A 16,321-nucleotide genomic window follows, 5' to 3' on the forward strand; every position below is an offset into this window, starting at 1 on the left:
TTTAATTTTCTAGCTTTCTTATTTTAAAAGTTAAAAATATTAGACGGCAACGATTAAGCTTAGGTACTATATGTCTAACTCTAAACATATATATAAGTATTGAAAATTCCATGTTAGTTAAAAAGATATGAAAATAATAGTCTTTTAAGTGCTATATTTAATTGCTGTTGGGGTTCGGGAGATCCATTGGTAGGATTGAGTCAAAGATAAGTCGACATAGATAAGCTCGGTTTATGAAAATTGAGTTTAGATTACGATTTAGTTAACAATCGAATTTATTTCTTAAACTTAAGTTCGACTTATTAAAAATTCATAAGCTTACTCAAACTTACAAACCGGCTCAAATAATATGAATATAATTTATAAGTCTATATTAATAAATTATAACTTTTATATATATATATATAAAGATGAATTTTATATATTGTTTATCTATTAATTATAAATTTTTTGTTTATATTCTAAATCAAAAGTATAGATTAAATACATATAGAATCTATGTATTACTAATTTAATACATAATGAGCTGAGTTTATCCTAATTTAAATTCGGTTCATTTAATTTATAAATTCAATTTTGATTCATATTCAAATTCAACTTACCAACTCACGAGTTCAACTTATTAAATTATTTATGAATTGAGTTCGAACTAATTTATGAACTGGCTTGACTCTTAGTCCTATCCACTGGTATCATGAAGATAAAAGATTGGAAAAGAAAATTAGGGTTTTTTGAGGCAGCTATTATATTGCTCTTGGGTTATATACTTTGGCTTTTTGAAAGGGAAATAAGTTTGGTTTTCTGTGTAACTTTTATTTCCTCTTTAGTCTCCACAATTCGATCAATTAATTAGGAAGGAAGATAATATTAATAAGAATGTTGCTAACATGTGTATTTTTAAGATGCATTTTAAAAATATTATAAAAAAATATTTGATTAATTATTTTTCAAAAATAAGTTTTTATATTTTTAATATATTATACACATAAAAAAATTAAAAGAATATTATTATATTTTTACCATATATCTTTAAAACACATTTATTTAGTTAAATCCTATTAATAAAAAGAAATAGACTAAGTTAGTTGTGATTATTTGAGTGCGTGACAGGTGAGGACATGCATGCAACACTGCACTACATGTTGCTCCTTTAATAGGCTGTACTCCATTAACTGAACAAGATGGTCCATGAAAGAAAATTACAGAAATAACAAAAAAAGAGCTAATCAATGTAGATAGTAAAAAGAATATAATTACATTTCTTCTTTTTTATCTTTTTTATTATCTATTTAAGCACCTCATGCAACATGGTGGGTAAAAAGAGTTCCTTTGGAAGTTGGGGTCAATTGAAAGCACCATTTGCTCAATAATTAATGGTCAAACTGTAACCATCACAAAGATAATGAGGGAAAAAAAAAAGACTGTCCAAAATGTGGTCCTCCGAAATGGGAATACGAGAGTTCGAAATATTTGTTTATGTGCTTGGATGGATGTCCAAAATTTTCTAAAAAGAGAATATATATATATATATTAAAATTAGTCATTAAATAAATTATTTAGTATAAAATATATATTAAAATATAAAATACTCATTAAAAATAAATTAAATAATATATTTATATACATCATGACTAATTTTAAGATATAAACAACATTATTGATATATATACACACTGACACACAATATGCTCCTGATATATCAATTTTATTGTGAATGATTTTTCTTTCCCATAACCTTAGGGTATTTTTCTTTCTGTCGTGAAGGAATGTGATTAGTTCTTCCTTTTGAATGTAACTAATCAGATTTACATTTTCAAGTGATATCCTTTCATGAATACAACTTAAATTCTTCATTTTCAAATAATATTGTGTATTTAATTTAAAAATATGATTGATGTTAGATTTATATTCATATGACATTATTAATTAATAAGTTTTGTTTCATTAGGTCTGCTGCATGAATCAAATCATGTAGTACTAAATCATATAAGGCTATATATTCTATGATAATTAATCATTATATATAAAAATCTTTTGAATCAATAGCAATACGAGTAAAAGAAAAATCCCATCATTATAATAGTAGCAAAGTATAGTTTACTTAAGCGATCATCAAAGTTCAACATCTTAAAATGCAATCACAAGAAGAATCACAGTCGTTTTATCATAGCAAGTATACTCTATAAAAAAAAGGGAAAACAAAAGGAAATACATGTTCTATATATATTATATAACATTGGTGAGATGTTGAGGTTGATTTGCATGCAAGAGAATGTCTCCAATATCCAGTTGTAGGGTTGGGAAATTTGAGATCAAACTCATAATTTCACTCATTTAGGTCAAGCATAATTTCTTTTTTTAAAAAAAAGCTGATACTCACAGGCTTGCTTGCATTTATATATATATATATGATCAGTAGAATCCATTATTAGACTTTTGAGTTCCTTCACCGTTATTATGGTCCAACTTTGCTTGCTTGTCATTATTGCCATCCATCTTTAATCCAAAGTGAATATGAGGGAAATGTGCCCACTGCATATTTAAATCATATGCAGACATAATTTGAATAGGTATATCAAAGGATATAATATAATGTAATACCCATATATAATCAAATGCTATTGGATTTTTTTAACTGATAGTTTACAGTTAATTTTTTTTATATAATTTATATTTAATCTATTAATCTAAAGATATATTAAAAAATACTGTTGCTAAATTTAATATTATTGTTAAATTCCTATAAGTCGTTGTTGTCGTCGTCATATATATATATATATATTAATTTGTGTGTAAAATGATAAAAGATATTATTTTTTTAAATTTAAACTAATAAAAAAGATAACACATCATTTTAAATAAGAGTATTTTTTTAGTAAATTTAATGTTTTAGATAGATTTATTTTATTTTATACTATTATTTTTTTCTTTTAAAATTTACTAAGAATTAAATTTTATATTTTTTGAATAAAAAATTTTAATACTATATCATAATATTATTATTTTTAAAAACTTAAACTAATTAAAAGTGCAGCATAAATAATTATATTTCTAACAAAATTTTATATATTTGACGCAGTTAATATCTCTAGCTAGAAGAACTCATTATATGTCCAATTTATCAGCTCTACATGTAGGGGTGTCCGCGGATCGGATCGGATATGGCCAAAAATTCGATCCGATCCGCATTAAAATCATCGGATCGGATCGAATCCAATATCCGTAACTTTTAAGGTTGGATCCGATCCGATCCGATCCGCACATTTGCGGATCGGATCGGATCGGATATCGGATATATCCGCAAAACACAAAAATATTTTTAAAGGCTTATTTTTATTAAAAAAATATCAATAAAATTCATTTTTTCTATTCTTTTAAATATGTTTACTTTTAAAATAATATTAAACATACTTTTTTTAAATAATAAATTAAAATAATATAACATATATGATAATTATTAATTGAAATAAAACATAAAAAGAATATTTATTTATTTATTTCTTTAATTTTGCGGATACGCGGATATGCGGATACCAACACAAAATCCGCAATCCGATCCGATTGGTGTGCGGATCCGATCCGATCCGATCCGAAAGTCTTGCGGATCGGATCCATATCCACACTTTTCGGATTGGATTCGGATAAACACCGCGGATATGCGGATCGGATCCGATCCATGGACACCCCTATCTACATGCATGCATGCATCTGATCTCTATATATCAACTTCAACACATTACTTAGATTAAGAATACGCTCTCCAAGTGAGAACAAGCTGAATAATATATATGATGAATGCCACTTATGCAGCCAAGTTTAAAGTCTTAAAAAAATAAATAAAATAAAACATCTTAATTTGCTCAAACAAATAAGTAAAAATTATTATTCTCGGGTTGTGATTAATAAAGAGAGTGCTATAACCTTAAATCACTAAATAACTGAAGGGTGATAAACACATTCTTACTGGTTCTTTCTTGAGAAAATCTCACTTTTAGTTAGATAGGAACCTTTTTATTATTTATATTATACCCTCCATGAATTAGCTAGTTGGCTTAAAAGGTGATGAATGGTGTTTTCTTCGCTTACAATAAGCTAAGGATAGGAATATTAAAGGAGTTTTGAGAAAGATACAAGGTTGTGCCTTATATATTGTATACTGGTAAGTTTTGCTTTCTATCTTTTGTCCTCGTTTTGTTTTACAAATAATGTTACACATTTGTTTTCTTTTCAAACTTTAAAATATTTGTTCCATTTAGAACATTCAACTGATATTAATTTCCTTTAATACATTTATCCCTATCAAAATTGTGTAGTAGTTTTAAGAAAAGAATAAGTGTAATATTAATGATTTTTATAGAATTTTATCAATTCATAAGCATATAATTTTCTGCTATTTACTAATATGTTCTTTTTTTCTTTGAGATGTCCTTTTGTTTTGTGATGGTTATTGTGAAATAAAAGGAGTACATTTTTAATAAATGATTCAAATGTTAAATTATTAATGAAGCCTAACCTTTTTTTTCCTTTGAAAGAATATTAAGAGGTTAACCGTTTTTTATTAATATTAGTCAATATTTTTTATCAATAACTTATTTTATACTATTAAATTGAGATTTAGAGTTTAAAATTTAATATTTAAAAATTTAAAATATTAATTAAATATTAATTAAAAATAATAAATTTTGTTGTTGATACAGTATTATTTTTTTTCTTGTTTTGTGACTGTGTCTAAACAACATTTATATATAAGCGTGCAAAAACTTAAAAGAAAAAAAAATAATTGAGAATAAACTCACGTTTTTAGCAGCTGTGCTGAAAGCTTCCCTGTGGCTAATATCTGGATTACTGGCCTTGATCCTTTGAATTTCCTCCCTGAATAAAGTGAAAAACCAAACAAATAGAAAGCTTAACCCATTTTGTGCATTGGAATCAATATCTTCTCAATATAGGCGAAATTGATTTAATGTTGTGCCATGAACGAATGAATTTTCTCAATTTTAGGAAAAGTATGAGAGCCAATGGAATATTTGTATAATGTGTATAATGAAGGTTTATGGAGTATTAGAGATATAATTATTAGTGTTACCTTTTTCCATCAGTTGAAGTTTTTGGAATGAGTGGTATCGTGACATGGTATTAGAACACTAAATTCAAAAGGTCAAGAGTTCGATCATGTTCATTTTATAACTCAATAGTCCATTATACACATTGTATAAATAGTTCATTATCTCCCTAACGAGATCCTTAATTTTATGTTATCTTCTCATGATGAGCAATATTGTTTTTCAAAAAAAATATATACATAAAAAAATTAAAAATTAGTCACTATATATTTATAGTAGTTAGTGTTTTATGTATACCTAGCATGATTGAATAATAATAATAATAATAATAATAATAATAATAATAATAATAATAATAATAATAATAATAATAATAATATATGTGTGATTTAATTTATTTTTAATGTGTATTTATATTTCAACATGTATTTTATACTAATGACTAATTTTAATAACTGATTTTAGTATACATATAACATTACTCTAATAGATTATATATCACACATAATATTGTAAAGTCATATGAAAAAATCCTGAGATAATTTATATTGAGTTTGTTTGCTTATCGATTTAATTATGTCCAATAGTTTAGTGTTCTTACTAACAAAACATTTTTGTTTTGGTCTTTGTACCGAAATCTGCATTCTATTATGATGAATTTGAATAATACATGACTTAAAAAAAGTGATTATCTATTTCAATATATGTTTTGTACTTTATTAAAACTCAAACTTTAGATCAACCATCAGAAATTAAAGGAATAAATAATTTGGAGAGAGATAATGAAAAAATTTTGGGCATTGTTTACCACCCAACTTTTGTGTCTATTTTAGTGACATGATAATTATTGTAGAAATAATATTAGGTTAATTATTAATTTAGTACTCGAAAGATTCAGCCAATAATAAAAAAAATCTCTAAAAAATATTATGGATAAAACAGTCTTTGGATAATTTTAAAATACGACAAAAAAAACTAATAATATTATATTTTTTATGAATAACAAAAAAAATTTTCATATTTAACAAACAGTTTATCCATTAGATCTAAATTTTTGTGGTAATATTTGACAAATATTTAGGTGTACAAAAAATTTGGAGCAAAATTTGATCTTTAGATTTTTTTTAAAAAAAGTAGTCATTTATAATAATTTTTTTTTAAAAAAATTTACTTGACTAAAATTACTAAATTTTAAGAATAAAAAGATCTTATATTTTTAATAATAATTATAAAATTTTACATCAAAATTTAATTTCTAAAGTTATTTTTTTAGAATATATATTTAATATTTAATTTTTTATCATATTTTTAAATCTTTCGAGAGGTTTATTTATTGTTAGCATATTTTGGGATTCTTTTGTTAGATACTATTTTAATAATTTACTCAATAATATTACTACTCTAAAACTAATCGAACTTATATCTGTGAAAAACTGAAAATTCAAAAAATAGCAACTTACTTAATGAATCGGTTATAAGCAGATGGAACACGTTGTCTCTTCTCCGGAGCTGTGATATTCATGAGAGAATTAGTTTGCAATATTAACTTATAAATAGTGCCGAATGAAATGTCATCTATATGTGTAAATTTACGATTTGGCGTAGAATTAGAATCAAATAACAACAATGTTAAAAGCTACATTGTTTATAAAATATATATTTTATCAATCCATGATTGAATCTCATTAATATATAATAAAAGATTATTTAATCAAATTTTATTGATTTAATTGAAAAACACCTTTTTATGTAGTTTGAACGAATATATTACACTAATTTTCAAGTATATAAAAGATATAGTAAAGAATTTCATATTGATATCAAATTTTCTAAAAATAATCTATAATATATAAAATTATAATCTAACAGCTGATTCTTTAAAAATTATATCAACAAAAATTTATTCAATCGTGTAACATACTTAAAATAACACTATTGTCTTTGACATAATTAAAGAAAATCAGATCATCAGTGCCAGTAGAACTAGGTGATTAATAATTAAGGACCATATGTCCCTCCCGTGCCATCAAAATAACATTAATATAACTAAAGAGAATACTATAGGATCAAGTCGTTTGGTAATAACTAAATTAGTCTAATAATTTAAAGAAGGAGAGACAAAAAAATTGGTTAAATTCTATTATAAAAATAATTTATTCGATTAGTTCCTATAATTAAAACTCTAATTGTTGATTATGCGTTTTCTAAGTTAACATTTATATTATTTATATATACATGAAAAGGCAGCTATATTAAGACTATTTTTAGTTAGAAAGAGATAGAGAAAAAAAACACAAAAATTTATAATTTTTTTTTTTATATTCTTTCAATTTCTCTCCAACCAAACATTCTCTAAGAGTAGAGAAATACAAAGTTTTATTCTCAAACTAACATTATTTATGATTTTTTTTTTGTTTTTTCATAATATTTACATATATAAAATAAGATTTGAATTTTTAATACTTAATTAAGTAGATTAATAAATTAATCACTAGACTAACAAGCCCTCTTCGTTTATGATATTTACTATCTAAATTTATTGCTTCTACATGCAATTTTTTTTCTGGCATCAAAATTATATGCATATTACTCTTTGTCAAATTCTACCACTATCGTATATCAAAACTTAAATTCAAGATTTATATTGTTAGTACAATCTCCAGCTGCCAGCTAAAATACAATCTCTCTTATTTATTTATTTCTAATTTTTCCTCAAATATATCTTTTATGCATAATTTTGTCCTGACTGTAAAGGTCACTTTCTGAGGGAAAATTCCCACCACTAAGTAACTGAAGATATTGGAGTGTGAGTGTAGAATGTGGAGTGTACTACTACCACAGCCAAAAATCAATTACCATGAGCTGTTATGGTGCGTGAAACCCGTAACTGTAATTAAAATCAGTATATGGATATCTATTTTAATTTCTAGGGCATAGGATGACAAATTGACAACAAATCAATTAAGGATGGGTCAATTTTTTTGTTATGTAAGGTCACCATCTAAGGAGGGGGAGGGGGCCATATATAAAATTGATGGAGAGAAGAAAATAATTAGATACCCAAATTGGGTAGCCCTTGTACCAAAGGAAACTCTATTCTCTCTCAGATGGAAGGCCACACTCTTAGAAAAAGGAAAAACTCCGCATCAGTCATCACAATTGGCCTCAATAATATGATGAGCTTACTTATTACTTCTTTTTATATTAACAACTTGTGCCGGTTTTGGAGTGAGTGCAGTGGTGGTCTTTTTGGTCCTCAAAACTAATGAGTTTGTGTTAATGCGTAGAGTAGCTAGCTAGTAACAAAAGAAAAAAAAAAGTTCAGGTTGGCCTATATAGCTAAAGTGCTTAGCTTCTTCGTTCATTTCAAACTCTCTCTCACACACACAAAAGAGAGAGACACACACAGACACACCAGATTATCAAATGAGATGAGTAATACATTTCTTTGAGAGTGAGAGGAATAAATGTACCCTATTTTATATTTATATTAATAATCAAAATTAAAATATAAAACTGTATGACTTTTTGAAATAATGATCACATTTTAATTCTGATTATTTAGGTATGGACGTATATGGTATGTGCCTAGATTTATTTATCTCTCTCTCATAACACAACTTATTATTATTATTATTATTATTATTATTATTATTATTATTATTATTATTATTATTATTATTATTATTATTATTTTAGAGAATGAAGTCAGAGAAATAGTGATTTTAAGATTTTATAAAAGTGGGAGGAACAAATCAAAGAGTCTTATTTCAATGAATAAGATTATAATAATATAATAACTTGCCTTTTAAAATAATAAATTAATAACCATAAGATCGTTTTATCACCTTGATTAATATATTAATCAATGTATATATCAAAACAAAAAGAAAATAAAAAATAAATTAAGGACTTGTTTAGTTTGTTAAAAATAGTACTACTTTTATTTTTAAAATTGTCTATTTTTTAAATTTGTAAAAAATAAAATAAAATAAAAATAGCATTTTTTCACAAATTCTAAAAAAGAACGTTTAAAACAAAAATAAAAAGAAAATTAAAAACGAAAGAGGCCTAATTAAAGAGTTTGTGACTCACGACGAATGGGAGGAATCCTAGGTGATTGATGACTCTCTACAGGCTCAAATGGCGCAATTTTGTTACATTTTGAAGATGATGATCCCAGTTCTTTGCAGCTGCTTGATTCTTCAAAGCTTAGGTGCTGTTTCTGTGACTAAGCAGCATACATATTAAAGAATTCCAATACAACTAAGATATATATAAGCAATGAAATTTTATAACAAGAAAGTAGCATCATCCCAGAAAGAATGAATGAAGGAGTGTGAATTGAGAATATATATACCTGATGATGATATTCTTGATGAGGTGGTATTAATGGTTGAAGTGATGCTCCCATGTTAACTGTTAGCAAATTGGCACAATGTCCACATCTAACCGTCACTAAGGTTAGCAAACTGCTGTATGGAACACTAACCTGCCAATAACAACCATTTTCAAATATCATATGCATTTTCTTGTTTTGTTAGTTTAGTGTTATTGTAGAGTGTAGATACATTGATCCAACTCAATAATAATATGCTAAGATATATGTGACGTTGTTAAATAAAAGAGAACAGAAAAAGTATTTGAAGAAAGGAGAAGCTAAGATCTTGAATGATGAACATAGATAACCACATATCTATATACCAACGAGTATTCAAGAACTAACTACTAAAGCTTCCAAAGCAGCATGCTGTTTATTTTAGATTGCAATAATAAGGTGATGGAAATCATAAATCATTGACAGAAGAAAAAACACAAAAATGCATCGGTGCCAGCCCAGAAGAAAGAGGTGAAGAATGATGAGTAAGATAATATAGCTTGAGAGGGAAGGGAGTACACTTATCTTTTCTCTCATTCATTCTGAGAAGCCTATTTTTATGGGGTCTCTACAGTAGTACAACTAGCTAGCTAGCCAGGTACATACATATATATATATATATATAATGCATTATTATAATCAAATACTCAATAATAAGCTTATAGCACCTGACATTTGTGATTTAAAATTTTAGTACTGCATTGTTGTGGGTGCGCATCACTTTTTTTTCTGACACTGCAAGATGATAAAAGATAGAAATTGTATATGGACTATAGAGAGAGGGGTGTGTGAAAAGGACTTGACTACTGAAACAGAAACCATAAAGGCCACCATGAAGCACCACCACTCTTAACCAATGTACCGCAGTTTTAAATTCTAGTTATTTACAACTGTATTATGATATATGATACAAAAAATATAACAAAAATGTATATCTTAAACTCATAATTACCATTACTATTTTTATGTGCTGGATATATGTTGTAACAGTAATCTTGCAACTATATAATTGCACTTAAAATCACAATTTAAAATCATTCAATTGTAGTGGCATATAGTATAGGCTAATTCTATGAATAAAGGATAGTGTGATGATGATACTGATCAAGAAACAGAACCGGAGAGTAAATTTACTGCTCCTTTTGTGCAGTGTTAAGTCCTCTCCTCCATTTTGAGGTAGGAAAGAAAAGAATTAGGGAATGCTTCCTCAAAAGGGGTAACATTCAACACTCAACAATCAACATACACCAACAATATATAATGCTATGGTGAAAGAAACAAAGAAAGAGAGATTCAGAGAGAAAAAAAGGAATAATATTATTACTAGACACAAATTAGGTGGGGAAAAGAGAAGGGAGAGAAAGTATTTCTTGTTATGGTGCTCAAATGGGGTTATTCTTGATGTGGTACTCATAATAATAATAATAATAATAATAATAATAATAATAATAATAATAATAATAATAATAATAATAATAATAATAATCTCTTTGTTTCTATTCTCTCCACCTTGTTTTTCTGGAAAGAAAGAGAGGGACACTGCCTCTGTACTTCAGGGAAGAAATAAGGCCTCAAATTGTGAAAGATTTTCATCAATAATGTTCAGAAAAAAATAAAAGAAGGTGCTTCACTGGCAAATTAAATCATCATGAACAGGCACTAGTCCTCCACTTTCAATTCACCATCACCGTCGTCATCATCATAATGCAATTAAGAGAGAGGAGTATATATTGTACATATGCAATCACATGGATTTGTAAGCAGATTTTAAATTTTTTTTTCAAGATGATACGATGTCTTAATTTAGCTCACAAGTACAATAAGCAAACAAGGAAATTAAAAAAAATGAAAAATAACATATTGAATCTGATGTTGACTTTGTACACAATATAGCATATGATATATAATTAATATTATTATCTTCTCTGCATATTAATTTTTCTTCTTTCTTTTTGGGAAAGAAAAAAAGAAGAAGAAGGGGATCGGAACGTAGTAACCCTAATAATACATACCTGCAAATAGCCCTAGTCATCATAGCTCTCAGATTTGTTATGATTTCGTGTATATGCATCCATTTTATTCATAAATCACAAGAAGCATCTTCTCACTTTCTAGATTAGTGAATAATTCCTTTAATTTTTTCTGATTCCTAATTATGATATGCATAATTAAGAATTATTGTTATTAGGTTTGGACTTCATTCCCAATTTACATTTCTTCTTCGTCTTCTTCTTCTACTTCTACTATGAACTTTTCCTTATTATCGATAAACAGCAAAACCAGCTGAACTTCATCATAAAATATATAAGAGAAGCTTGCGAATTATATATATTTCTCGAGTCTAAATTTAAAGTCTTGGTTTTAAATTTTTAATCCATTTATAATATTCTTATGATTAGGTCTGAGCTGAATTTTACTTTTTACATGGCTAAATACGGAAGAAGCAGCTTTGCATTATTATTTATTATTATTATTTTTGTTCCTTTTGATTCTTTCTTTTTCTGAAATGATCTCAAAAGAAGAAACAGGAGAGGAAAACTTTGATTGCCGAATTAGTTGATGAAAGACATGGCACAACGAAAAAGGTGAGAAGAATAAATAAGAGAGAGAGAGAGAGAGAGAGAAGAAGTTTTGTACCGCTAGAATGGTGTTGCAGAAGTTGCAGTGAACATAACAAACACGTTCGGTTGCCATCATGGTTTCCATTCACAAAACTTTCTTCTTTCCTTTTTGTATTTTGGCAAAGATAGAGAGAAGAAAAGATTTATAAGCAGAATTCACGGGTGTGGGTGTGGGTGTGAGTGGAGAGAATTTTATTATTACTTGGATGGAAGAAAAGAAGAAGTAGTAGTAGTAGTAGTAGTGAACATGATCAACGATTTTACAGAATACCAAGAACAATGATAAAGAGATAAAAGGAGCAAAGAAACTTTATTATTATTATTTTTTTTTTTACGAAGAGAGAGAGAGAGATAGAGAGGGAAGATGTGTACAAAATCTTATAGGTTAGGATGGGACTAGTCTGGTCGGGAAAACCAACTAAGGGATCAAAACTATACTATATTTTTCTAGTAATTAATAAAAAAATACGTCCTTTAAAATAATTTATAATTATATTATATTATATTATATATATTATATATAATATATAATTAATTTTGAAAGAATCCACTTAAAGAAATTTTACATGTACATTATTTATTATCATGTTAGCATAAATAATTATTTTTTATATTTATAAGGTGATTAAATGGCCATTGAAAAATATTATAATTAGATAATTATATATAATTAAAGTAATTTTAATTTTTAGACAAAACTAAATAATATAAAATACTCTACTAATTATGTATTTTTAGAATTTAGAACATATTAAAATTATTACTAATAGAAAATTTTAAATTTTTTTATAGATACATTAAAAACTTTATATTTATATATTTTCTATAAATAAATTTTTAATTAATAATTTTAATTTGTCTCTTTAAGAGAGATATCATATATTTCATATGAAAATTCTTTCTAGCTACTAGTAATTAATCGTAACTTTTACATGTCTTTAACACAACATATATATTATTAGCTAATTGTTCTTTAGCCTAAGATCATAATACTATATCTTCCTTTGGTAAAACTTTTTAAAAATATATTTGTATTTGCAGCTTTTATAAGATATAAATATTTATAAAAATATTTAAAATAAAACTTTTTAAAGATAATTTATACTTATTAAAATTAAAAGTCTAATATCACTTTATATATTAATTAATATTTAAATTTAATTTTTATATTAATATTTATGATAATATTTTTAAATTTAAAAAATTATTTTATTAAATATATTTGTTGTTGTTTATATTTAATAAAAATTATTTTTTAAAATTAATTTTTGTAAACTATTTAAAAAAAATAAAAGCTTTATCAAATAAAGGATAGATACCAAAATGTTGAGGTTGAGGAGTGGGGCTAGTTAAGTGGGTTTTTTACTTTTTTTGAAGTTGGAAGATTATTATAGAAGTGAGATGGATTATAGGGGAAGGGTTAGATAGAATAATGATTGCAGAAGAGGAGAGGAGGATGCATGATTGATTGGATTGGTGTTGGCGCGTGAGTTTCAAACACAGAAGGATGAGAGTGGGGATCAGGGAGGGGTAGTGGAGGTGGAGGAAGGTGTTATGATTGAGGGAATGAGTGGGTGGGAAGGAGTGACCCATTTTCTAACCATACTGGTGGCTTTTCTGTACCACCGGACTAGGGGGGCGAGATATTAATGCCCCTTTTAATTTATGGAATGTTTATTCAGATTTTGTTATTTATTAATTAATTTTATTATTATATATTTTTTTAAATTATTTTGTGCTACAATTTTACTTCTTTTTACTATTGGTTCTTTGATGATCGAACCTATAGTTTAGAATATTATTAGAAGATTATTATCTACCAAATGAGAAACTAAACTAACATTCGCTATTTGATTAACTAAACCTGGTGAAATAACCACTAAATTATTCAAGGGATGGAGAGATTACTACTAAGCTCATGGGTGTGACTGTGTCAGTTGTGAGTGAATCAGAGACCACCTGATGCAGTGATGCTTAAAGAGTTTGTGTCATTTCAAATGTGCTTGTGAAATTGGCAGCTATAGCTATACCTAGTGTTATTGTTCACCTCACTACTAGCTTTAGCAGTGTACTTAATTAAATTAGAAAAAATAATATTGAAGATTTATTTTAAATAGACCTTTGCAGAATTTGGTGAAATTTAAAATAAGTAAGTCAATGTATTTTTGTTTGTTAGTTTAATTGGACTTAGGTCATTGTATTGTAATTGCAATGATTTCTTGTAAAAAATTATTACTTATATAAAAAAATTAATTTTTATGTATTTACATATAAATATATATATTGTTTAATTTATTTTTAATATATATTTTATTTTGATAATTGATTATTAATAATTAATTTTTTTATACACCTAAGTCCTAACATAATTGTTTCTCGTAATATTAACATTTTTATTCACAAAATTTGAAGAATTTTAGGAAATAAATGTAAAATAACCACTAGCAAAAATAACAAGTAAAAAAACCAGAGTTTCAATTGGGGGTGTTAACATCACTCTACTTTCTTTATCAAAGAATTAAACACATTTTTTCAATAGCCTTTACTCAAGGGACAAGGAGATTTAGTACTAACTAAGTTGTCGGGGTCAAGTTATTCTAAAGTTCAAAATGCTAATTAATTAACGTAATAAGTCAACAAGTGTTTTAGCAAATTAAATGCTTTCTAATCATGACGTAGAAAAGACCATGGAAATGGCAAGCCATGGAAATTATATCTTTTGTCCATTTCCGTATACCTGCTTATCCATGGTGGTGTGCAATACTGTTTGCTCAGTGATTAGACATGTTCCTATACTCATTCATCATACATGTATTACATTATTACACGTGGGATTTTATCATTAATTAAGCCATGCTTTTGTCCCTTTTTTTAAAAGAATATATATAATATTTAATTGAAAAAATATGAAAAAATATAAAGAGACGATGCTTATACTAAATAACATAAATAATAGGTTAAAAATGTATGTTTAATTAATTTTAAAAATCAAATTTTAAATAATCATAATTAAAATTTAATCTAGTTCTATATTCACTTACACTCACCACACAAACTCTAATTTCTTTTGGCACTGTTCATTGCATCTCAAATTAAAGAAATACTCTTTTAAAAACAAAATAACATCCATCTAAAATAAAAGAAATATCAAATTCATCGTTAAAGAAACATCCAAATATATGAAAAGAAACATTCATTATCACCACGAGACAGACGAATGACTTGATTCTTCTAATAGCGCGACGTAAGGAAGGTTTGGAACAATCGACAGTGTTGTTTGCGGGGAACATGGTCGCAGTGCAACAAAGGAGAGAAGAAGGCATGCAGCGGCGGCGTTGCTTGCAAGAAAAAAAGGGGCGGCACGACACATAGAAGAAAAAGGTGCAATGGCAGCATCAAGAGCAGGGGCGGCGCAACGTATGGAAGAAGAAGGTGCAGCAGCAGCGTTAGTTGCAGGGAGCACAAGGGCGGTGCGACGCATGGGAGAAGAAGGTGCAGCGGCAGCGATACATTACTTCTTCAGACGGTGGCAGTGATGGTAAGGTGCATTAGTGACAAGTAACAGAAAAAGGGGAGTGAAGTGGCTGTATTAAAAGGAGAGAAAAATGTGTAACTATAGAAGGTGAGAGGTTAAGATTGTGGTTAATGTAAATGAGTTAGGATGATATTTTTTATTTTAGTGGGTCTTAGGCCTGTTATTTACGTTGTTCACACCCCGTTGTCTACCTATTAGAACTCTATTTAGTTTAATTTAGTTTAATTTAATGTATTTACTATCAAGTATATGTAACATCGGGTAAAACATATAAACAAAATAAATGGAAGCTGATATTACACCAATATTCTAAATACAATAACATTACATGGATATCTCGTTTTAGCAATATCTTTATATAAATCGAAGCTATATTATTCGATTTACTATATGTTTATGTAAATCGAAATATAGTGATTCGGTTTAGCTAGTGTAGCTATAAATCGAAATATATTGATTCGATTTAGCTAGTGTAGGTATAAATCGAAGTATATTGATTCGATTTACTAAGAACAGATATTCAAGACCTAAATCGACATTAATTACTTCAATTTACTGCGTTTTAAGAGCCTAAGTAAATAGACTCTAGTAAAATTGATTTACTAATATACTGATATTGTGATATAAATCGAATTCATCTAATTCAATTTACTAAGAAATACAAGCTATATAAATACAGTTAGAACGTTATGGGTTTATTAGAATGGGACTTACAATGGCTAAT

The 16,321-nt window shown here is 26.9% G+C and overlaps 1 protein-coding gene across 2 annotated transcripts; it reads right to left on the reverse strand.

The window, feature by feature from the left end:
* Window positions 1–2,055: 2,055 nt before the first annotated feature.
* On the reverse strand, window positions 2,056–12,511 carry LOC112789560 (putative axial regulator YABBY 2). 2 transcript variants are annotated; one of them, XM_025831506.3, is made up of 6 exons: window positions 12,079–12,511; window positions 9,424–9,555; window positions 9,159–9,294; window positions 6,524–6,572; window positions 4,797–4,872; window positions 2,056–2,532 (listed from the first exon to the last, which is right to left on the reverse strand). In XM_025831506.3, the coding sequence occupies exons 1-6, from the start codon at window positions 12,145–12,147 to the stop codon at window positions 2,413–2,415; spliced, it is 582 nt and encodes a 193-aa protein (XP_025687291.1). In that variant the 5' UTR covers window positions 12,148–12,511; the 3' UTR covers window positions 2,056–2,412. The 2 variants fall into 2 exon arrangements, with proteins under 2 accessions (XP_025687291.1, XP_025687292.1); XM_025831507.3 differs by having other exon boundaries at window positions 9,159–9,288; window positions 12,079–12,472.
* Window positions 12,512–16,321: the final 3,810 nt, after the last annotated feature.

The sequence above is a fragment of the Arachis hypogaea genome, chromosome 3 (assembly GCF_003086295.3).
Source record: "Arachis hypogaea cultivar Tifrunner chromosome 3, arahy.Tifrunner.gnm2.J5K5, whole genome shotgun sequence".
Classification (NCBI taxonomy): domain Eukaryota; kingdom Viridiplantae; phylum Streptophyta; class Magnoliopsida; order Fabales; family Fabaceae; genus Arachis; species Arachis hypogaea.

Bases quoted from the DNA above. Each gene is read 5' to 3' on its own strand.
- LOC112789560 (XM_025831506.3), bottom strand. From the start codon at position 12,147: ATGGAAACCATGATGGCAACCGAACGTGTTTGTTATGTTCACTGCAAC. The intron at 9,556-12,078 runs GTACAAAACTTC...TGTTATTGGCAG, and splicing joins TCTGCAACACCATTCTAGCG to GTTAGTGTTCCATACAGCAG. The intron at 2,533-4,796 runs GTGAGTTTATTC...TTAAATATGCAG, and splicing joins TCAGCACAGCTGCTAAAAAC to TGGGCACATTTCCCTCATAT.